At 43.9% G+C, this 9358-nt stretch overlaps 1 protein-coding gene and 1 pseudogene across 1 annotated transcript; both read left to right on the plus strand.

The window, feature by feature from the left end:
* The first annotated feature begins 1101 nt into the window (after nucleotides 1-1101).
* On the plus strand, nucleotides 1102-2407 carry LOC148163006 (uncharacterized). Its single transcript, XM_088028543.1, has 3 exons — nucleotides 1102-1365; nucleotides 1426-2319; nucleotides 2375-2407. The coding sequence occupies exons 1-3, from the start codon at nucleotides 1102-1104 to the stop codon at nucleotides 2405-2407; spliced, it is 1191 nt and encodes a 396-aa protein (XP_087884669.1).
* A 32-nt stretch (nucleotides 2408-2439) lies between these two features.
* On the plus strand, nucleotides 2440-3045 carry LOC148163007 (nucleosome assembly protein 1-like 1 pseudogene; annotated as a pseudogene).
* The last annotated feature ends 6313 nt before the right edge of the window (nucleotides 3046-9358 follow it).

Genomic DNA, 9358 nt, shown 5'->3' on the forward strand with positions numbered 1-9358 from the left:
ACGGGGGTGAGGGTGGGGTGGGGAGATGGGGAGTAAGCTCTCTAATCTCTTCTGATAAAGGCACTAATCCCAATTTGTGGAACTCACCGTCATGGACTCATCAAAGCCTAATTAACTACCAAAGACCCCATATCCAAATACCATCACACTGCAGGTAAGGGCTTCAGTGTATGGAACTGGGCGGGGCACACAATTCAGTCCATAGTATGTGCTTAGCCCAGTCCTTTCTTTAAAAGAAGTAGCTCTCTTTCTTGATTCATTCTTTGGAGGCTTGAAGTGAATTGGGGCACATTCATGAATCACCTTCCACCTCCTATTTTAAAACTTCTTCCATGCTCTGTTCTCCCTGCATCCAATTCAACTTTGTATGTTCCTTCTCTAAGGAGCTTGAGTACATTTAAACATCCCAATTCTCTTTCTCTCTTATGGGAGGTCTTTCACCATTGCTGATATTTCATCTGCACACCTTGTTTTTTTCTTAAGTAACTGTGTCTCTACTGGCATGAACCACCCTGAGGTAGAAATTGGGGAAGAAAACACAGTTTGCATACCCAAGGGTGCCACCATACAGGGACACTATTGTTTTGCTTGCAATCATAGGATTAAGAGGAAGGTACTTGTGTGGGATTAAGGGGTAACCCAGGATACTAAAGCCTTGAGGGAGACCGGAGGCTTTGATCACTCATTGGACGACAAGCATGTCAATCATTGCTTCTCAGAAAATGAGCTTAGAGCTCATGGTGGAGAAGTGGCCCTTTGTTGACCCTTCCAAGTTCCACCTCCCATCACCAGCCCAACCGAATCTTTCCTGCCTTGTCCACTGCCACCTCAGGCGCAGTCTTGGTTGGCCGCTCCTTGGGCTGCCCCTCTGCTCTTCCTGTCGTGGGGTTTCCCGTCGCAGGGCTTCCACGGGCACCTTCATAGACTGTTGTACCCTCTGAAGCCATCTTCTCTGCCACCCCCACCGCCTCCTGACGGGCCCTGCGGCCAACAGCCTCCCCTCAGGGGCAGTCACTTCAGCGGCCGCCATCTTCACGGCAGTTGTCACTGCAGCCTGATCAAAGCTCCAGTTGAGGCACTGACAGGCGAGCCCCTCCTGCCATGTCTGCCACAGAGGAGCAAAGTCTGATTCCAGGTGGCCAGGACCCCAGACCCCTTGGGGTCCCGGTGTCCTCTTCAGAAGGGGTGGATGGAGTCAAGGAGGGCACAGCCTTCCTGGCTTCTGAAGGGGTTTCCAGAGCCCTTCCTGAGGAGGAGGGTGGGCAGGATGCTGTCCAGGCCACAGAAAAGAGCTGGGATGTAAAGCTGCTAGAAGAGGAGGAGGAGGGGGAGGGGGAGGAGGAGGAGGAGGAGGAGGAGGAGGGGGTAGAGGACGAGGAAGAGGAGGGAGAAGAGGAGGAAGAAGAGAAGGAAGAGGAGTTCCAGTTTGAGTTTGGGGACCAGGACGACCATGAGTACCAGTCACCAGAGTTCGAGTTTGAGTTTGGGAACCAGGACGAGTCTGAGTATGAGTCGGAAGAGGAGGACGAAAACGAGGAAGAGAATGAGGAGGAAGAGACTGAAGAGGAGGAAGACAATGGCCAAGAGCCCGCAGAAGTCCCAGAAGTTGCCGTGGGTGCTCCTGAGACCCCCATGGCGTGGTTTCGTTCCCTCTTCAGGTTTCTGGTCCGTTCCCTTCTACACCGTATCCATGATAACGACCATGTCCTGGTCTGGCCCCACGCAGGCCGCGTGGTGGTCAGGCGCCACTCCTGGGAGCCTGAGGACCCTGGAGAGGGACCAGCGCCTCCAGAGGTGGAAGACCCAGGAGAAGAACCAGCACCCCAGGATCGGGAGCACCCGAGAGAGGAAGCAGCGGTCTGGGTGGGCAAGTACCAGGCAGAGGGCACCCCGCCCTGGGGGCCGCAGGAACCAACAGAGGAGGCTGCCTCCCAAAAGGCAGAGGAACCTACAGCAGAGGCCCAGGTCAAAGAGGGCGAGGCTCGGGGTGATGCCTTCGAGTCCTGGGAGGCTGGGGCCTGTGCCCCCGACAAGGTCCAGGTTGGCGAGTGGCCGTCAAGTCCTCAGGCCCTTGCAGCCCCTGTTGGGGCACCCAGCTCAAAGGCAGGCAGTGCTCAGCACTTGCCTTTAGCGGTTAAGCTGCGGGTCAAAGCTCTCAAAAACCTCCAGGCCCAATATGCACAAGTAGAAGCTCAATTCTACAGAGATTTTCACGATCTAGAGAAAAAGTATGCCACCTTCTACCAACCTTTGTTTGATAAGAGATCTGAGATCGTCAATGCAATCCATGAGCCCACAGAAGGTGAGTGTCAGTGGCAAGTAGGTGTCCAGGAAGGCATGTGGGAGGAAATGGAAAGAGAGCCTGTGGGAAAAGAGCAAACAAACGGCATACCTCACTTTTGGTTGACGGCTTTTAAAAATGTGAAGATCCTTGGGAGGATGATCCAAAAAAATGATGAACTTGTACTAGAGCACTTGAAAGATGTAAAAATCAAATTTCCAGGGTTCGAGGAACCAATGAGCTTCACCATAGAATTTATCTTCAAGTCAAACGAATACTTTTTCAACGAAGTCCTGACAAAAACATACCAAATGCGATCAGACCCAGATGATTCTGATCCCTTCTTCTCCAAAGGGCCAGAAATTATCAGCAGCACAGGGTGTGAGATCTACTGGAAAGAGGGGGAAAATGTCACCGTGAAAATGAGCAAGCTGCAGAAACGTGAGGGTCGCAGAAGTATCGTATCCACCACTAGGAAGATGCCCAGCTATTCTTTCTTCACCTACTTCTATCCTCCTGATTCTCCTGAGGGCAGAGTACTCGATGTCGCCACCGATTATAAATTGGGCTATTTTTTCCGTGAAGTTCTGGTCCCGAAGTCCATATTATTCTTCACCAATGAAGCCAGTGAATATAAGTATGAAAGCTCTGATGATGAGGCCCGAGAAGCTGGAGGTGAGGAAAAGAAAGTAGAAGTGATCAGAAATGAAGAACCTGAAAAAGGGCCCGAAAAAGATCTGGACCCAGAAGAGAGCAGTTCCTGAGAACCCAGGTATCTGTGTGTAGCTTTGTGTATCATCCAGCCATGCCTGACGTAAAATCAATTATGCTTCTAAATTTTCTAAATGAAGTAAAGAACAAAATCAATGTCAAAAATTTAGTTCTGTGAGCCAGTTTAATGTTAATTTTGTATATTGGTATAGAATGCAGCATATTCCGAAATGCACTTCATTCACAGTTTCAAGTCCTTTCAGTTGTAGCTGTAAGTCTTCAACAGGTGGGAAATGTGTCAGCCCTGGTAGCAGAGACCAATGTTTGTTTAGAACACAGTTACCACAACATCTGGCTAAAGGAACGTAAATGAACACTAGCTGGGCTTTCATCATATAGCCACAGAAATATGGTCTCTTATACTAAGTAGGAGAGAATTCCTTTGAGAATGTGACTAACACAGGTATGGTAAGAATTTTATTTAGGACCACATTCAATGATTGATGCCTAACCGTTTGTTCAGTTGTAAATGTGTATATTTCAGGGGGCAGTGAAAAGAAAAAAAAACAATAGTCATGGTAAAATTATTGTTTATCACTGGATTGGTAATTAACTCAATCTAGTATCCAAATACCTTTTCCTCCTTTTTTTTTTTCTGTTGTTCTTCTATGCACTTTTGCCAAATGGAAGTGGAGGCCCTGTGTGGTTAAGAATATGATTGATAAGTTATAGGCTTTTAAGGTGAAATACTTATTAAATGAGTCTCTAAAAGGAAACAAAACTAATCCAAAGCAGGTGTTTTTGGTGTTTGGCAAGTGAAGAGGAAATTGGTATGATCAGAGGATTAAAGACATATCCAAACATATGTTACAAAAGGATAAGTGTTGATTGCTCCTGTTACTAGAACATAGGATTGACTATTTTCTTAGATTTTGAAAATCACTGTTGTATGTTATTAGTTTATAATTGTTGATTGTCTTATTTCATTCTACAGTTATGACGTATACAGAAAAAGATTTGAGGAAGAAACAGTGATTTTGTTCTGCTCAGATTTGAGATTTTCTGCTTTTCAATAGCCCATATGAATTTTCTCAACACTCGTTTTTTCGCAGATTTCATCACAGAAAAACCAATATCCAGTGACACCTGACTTTTACCTTTCTCAGATAAATTTGACAGCATTTGTTCAGGTTAAAAATAAATTTTCTTTAAATGAGTAAGTTGCAGTGTTTTTAGTTACTGACACAAATTTATCTTTGTATCTTTTTGTTTCTTTGTTTTGCCCCACCTCACTATGATTGAAATGTAGCACTTTCAACCATGTTTTAAGTTCTTTTGTTGCAGTCTCAAATTAATTAAAATATCACTTTATAAACAATTTATGTGAAGAGAAAGAGGAATTTGGTCTAGCCTCTATTGCATTTAATTGAAAGTAACCTATGTATGGCATAGCTTATCTGGATACCAGACGGTGCTCCTTGGCTTCAATGAAGCAGCAGCATCTGCATCAATTGGCAACTTGTTAGAAAAGCAAATTCTCAAGCCCCACTCCAGATCTACTGTATCAGAAATTCTGAAGGTGGGTCAGCAATCAGAGTTTTATATGTCCTTTGGCACACTAACATTTAAGCATCACTAGTTTAGAGCTGTGATGAGGTGGGGGTGGGTGTTGTAAGGGACTCGGCTTCTCCTATGGTAATACCAGCATTAATTCAATGACTTGGGACTGTTTTGAGTAAACTAAATGGGACAGCAAAGGCTGGACTGCAGAAGAGACTAGAATTCTCAGGGGCCTGAGACACAGAAAGACCTCCTAGAGGGGCAAAGATTGGGTGGTGGCAGTGGAAAAAATGGGTGAAAGAATAAGCTAGTGCCATAAGGATAGAAATATGATACGAGGTATATGTAATTTTAAAACATGTGAACAGTCATATGTTGATTGTAGATACACATATATGCGCTAAAAGACATACATGGGAGAATACATGCATATGAAGCATGTAGAAAGGCATAATGAAAATGATAAGACTCCTTATTTAAGATAGTGGTTATGTCTTGTGAAGAGGGAGAGAGAATTCAATTGGGAAGGGTTACTTTTAGTTTCCTAAGGCCGCCATAACAAATTCCCACAAAGTAGGTATCTTAAAACAATATAAAGTTTGATGTCTCACAGTTCTGTAGGCCAGAAGTCTGACATCAATGTGCCAGCAGGGCCATGCTCTGTCCAAAGGCTCTAGGGGATAATCTTCTTTGCCTCTTTCACCTTCTGGTGTCTCCTTGAATTCCTTGGCTACTGACACAGTAACTACAGTCTCTGCTTCTTTCTTCACATGCCCTTCTTCCCTGTGCCTATGTGGCACAAATCCCCTTCTGCTTTCTCTTATAAGGACAATATTTAGTACATTTAGGACCTACCCCAAATCCGGGATGATTCCATTTCAAGACCCCTAATTTAATGACATCTACAAAGACTCTATTTCTAATTAAGGTCACATTTACACATACCAGGGATTTAGAATTGGACATATCTTTCTGGAGGATCTAATTCAACCCAGTAAAGGTACACAGTGTGCTTCAATTGAATTTGTAATGTTATATTTCTTAGTTTGGTGATAGGCACATAGATGTGGATCTGGAAGGGTTCTGGATTTGGCCTTTGCCTGGGAAGTTTTTCTTAACTTTAGCATCATTTGCCATGTAAGAGAGGCTGGGGATGTTCAAAGCATCAAGTTCTCTCTCCCTTTTGTTTAAGCTAAAGTCCATCTTTTAAATTTCTCATCTCATATTTTACTATAAATGGCAAGAAGACAGGCAGCACCTTCAACACTAGGGAAAATCTACTTGGTTGTATCACCCAGTTAGGTACATTTTCTAATTCCCACACCACTATAGATAGAGAGATAGAGAGATAGATAGATAGGTAGATAGATAGATAGATAGATAGATTCTTTCCTCTAGTTTCCACTAATGTTTTACTCACTTTCCTTTAAGCTCTCATGGGCAGCCTCCACAATGGCCATAAAGCTTCTGGTAATAGTCTCTTCAAAGCATCTTTGACTAACACTGATTTTCTTCTCAAAGTCCCTCCAACTTCTGCCCTCTGGCCATTTTCAGAGCCAATCCCACATTTTAGGTTTTTGTTACTGCAATACCCTACTCTAGGTGGCAACATCTGTTTTAGTTTTCTATTGCTGCATGATAAATTGTTGGTCACGTAAGTCATCTCTATTAGATGAGTTAGGATATCATACTAGGACATGACACTAGAAGGCAGGGATAATTAGGGTGCTCTTGGAGGCTGGCTATCACAGTATCTATGCTGAACCAGTTGTTGATCATAGTAATGCTCTGAGACCCAGGATAGAGGGGCTTCTCATACACCCTACACTTTAGAGGCTCTACTCCCACCCTCTTCCAGTCTTACCTATCTGCAAACAGCTAGGGGTCCTGTATGTGGGATCAGGGGTATATGCACACTCAGAACCCACACTGCCTGCCCCCACCTATGTTCCATGTGTCTGGGGTGCTAAATTCCCACCCAAGTGGTCCAAATCCTCAAGTACCAAGAAGCCTGCATGCTCTTCCCTGGATCTGTGATTCTGAGGGTTAAGTGCACTGCCAGTGTTCTATTTCCAGGACTTGGGGGTGGCCAAAATTTGGTGGCTATATTCAGGGAAGAGTGGACAAGTGGGCTTCATTATCCACATATATGCAAGTGAAGTCTCTTGTGATTAAGAATGGAGCTCAGATTGAGTAGAGATGAGGAGGAGGCTGGAGGCTGGAATGTGGACCAGTGACCTGGGGAATGGGCTCCCTCTCCTCACATACCTGGAACAGAACTTTGAGGAGTTCAATTACTGTGCATAAACCTTTAGTGACTCTCAATGTCAAGAATACAATAAAAGGGTTAATACACTATGATCATTCAGAATTCCAGGGATACAAGGATGGTTCAACACCCACAAATCAATCAACATGATATACCACATTAATAAAATAAGGGACAAAAATCACATGATCATCTCAATACATCCAGAAAATGCATTTGACAAAATTCAACAAGTAATGCAAAAACTCTCAAAAAAGTGGATATAAACAGAATGTACCTTAACATAATAAAAACCATATATGAAAAACACACAGCTACAGTGTACTCAATGGTGAAAAGCAGAGAAAGCTCTTCCTCTAAGATCAAGAATAAGACAAGGATGTCCGTTCTGGCCATTTTTATTTAACGTTAGAAGTCCTAAGAAGAGAAATTGGCAAGAAAAAGAAATAAAAGCCATCTAAATTGGGAAGAAGTAAAGCGTCACCATTTGCAAATGACATACTATATATAGAAACCCTAAAGACTCCATCAAAAAACTGTTAGAAATAATAAAAGAATTCAACAAAGTTGCAAGATGCAAAATCAATATACAAAAATCTGTTCCATTTTATACACTAATTGTAAATTGTAAAAAAAAGAAGAAAAATAAGAAAGCTGAGACAACTAGACAAATGCTGCTGGGCCTTTTGATTTATCCTGAGGCCCACAGGGAGAAGTAGAGGGAATAGGAACTGCATCATTCACATGTACCAGCATGGCCACCTTCCTGCATTTGGCCAAAAGTTTTCTGGAGAGGGAGAGATGGCAGAGAGTGGGTGAAGCACCTGGCTTGGAAGGACAGCTGTCTCCTAGCTGAGATTCCCGGGAGCGTGCTGGATAGGGCTGTTCAAGGAGATCCCAGGCTTCTCTGAAGGGGGGGCAGCAACCAGAAGGCTGCAGCTGCTTTTGCTGCTGCTGTTTGCATTCTGTTATCCCGGCAACAGCTGCTGTAAGGGCACTCTGAAGGAGGGAGGTGTTAGTAAGGCACCCCACACTGTGCTACTCTCCATTCATTAACATTAGCCAGATTATGTCTGGAGGAATCTAATTAAGTTTCTAACTAAGTTTCTCTTCAGGGCTGCTGGACAAAGCAATAGTGAAGGGTACTGCACTGTCCTTTCTCTTGAAGTTTCAACAACTTGCTCACTGCAGGGTGTTTATTGGCACCAGTAACATACTTGGAGTTACTCAGCTTACGTGAGAGCCTCCCACCCCCATCTCTGGTCCCATTGTTGGAGAGCCTTAAGCAGTGGCTAGGATACTGCTTACCTGGCTTTATTTGAACCCCTCTGTTGGATCACTTATCTGACCCACCAGGCAAGATAGGCTGGAAAGTCAGAGACCAAAGAGATCTCCCCCAGAACTGAAAAGTTTCTATTAAAAATCTGCTAACACCTTCTAAGAATGTTGCATGGCTTCCTCTAGCACTCCTCAAGACCCATAGCATGGCTGACAATATGCCCCACGGGACATTCAGACTCTGGAAATTATCTGCTAGCACCCTTCTGATATGCCCTGCAGATTCTGTAAATATTTTCCAAAGGTACCTCATGGGATCTCCAGGCTTTCTGCTTCTCCAAAATGGCACTGTGGTTAATTGCCTGGCTCACTACATGAATTTGTCAGGAGCTCAGCTGAGATGGAGAGAAAACTGATCTGCCAGAGTAGATGCTTTAGACAGCAAGCCAAAATGAAAGTAACACTCAAGCCTTCAATCACTTACTGCCATAAGGAAAGTAAAATCTAAACTGGAGAGAGTGCTGACTCCTCTCTGTTTCATTTTTGCCCACGGACCAGCACCAGTACAGAGTCAGATGAATGAATACAAAAGTGAGGATTGTTCCACTGTGGAGGGACCCCTGAAAAAATGATCCTGCAGTTTTATGGATGCAGGATCTCAGGAATGCTGGAAAGGGGAAGGGCTGAGAGTGCAATGAGTACTGATTGAGAGAGAAGAAAAAGTGTCTCCAGGGTTCCTTCCCTCTCCATCCCCTCTAAGGAGACTTCAGCTGAGGTACTCGAGGAAGGCCTCTGCCCAGGCAAGTGATCAAGAGGACTCTAAATGGAGGTACCTGGGCTAGGAATGCAGCTCTAAGAGCATAGAAAACCAGGAGAACCTGATTTCTTGACAATAACTCCCTTTAGAGACTTCAGTTCATTGGTTGTACAAATCTGGTTTGGGAAGAGCAGGAATCTCTTGTGAGGTCTGCCATGTAAAGACTTTATAATTGCCTATAGACAGGCCTCAAAAATCACACTTAAGTTTTTTTTTTTATTCCAGTATAATTAAAATACAGTGTTAAATTCGTTTTGGGGTGTATAATATAATGATTCAACAATTCTATATATTACTCTGTGCTCATCAAGGTAAGTGTTCTCCTTAATGCCCTTCACCTATTTCACCCTTTCCCTACCTACCTCCCCCACGGGTCACCACTTGTTTGTTCTCTATAGTTAAGAGCCTTTTTTTGGTTTGTCTCGTTTTTTCATTTGTTCAT

The sequence above is a fragment of the Eumetopias jubatus genome, unplaced genomic scaffold (genome assembly GCF_037043125.1).
Source record: "Eumetopias jubatus isolate StellerSeaLion01/CBP00866 unplaced genomic scaffold, mEumJub1_p1.0 scaffold_11, whole genome shotgun sequence".
In the NCBI taxonomy this organism is placed as follows: domain Eukaryota; kingdom Metazoa; phylum Chordata; class Mammalia; order Carnivora; family Otariidae; genus Eumetopias; species Eumetopias jubatus.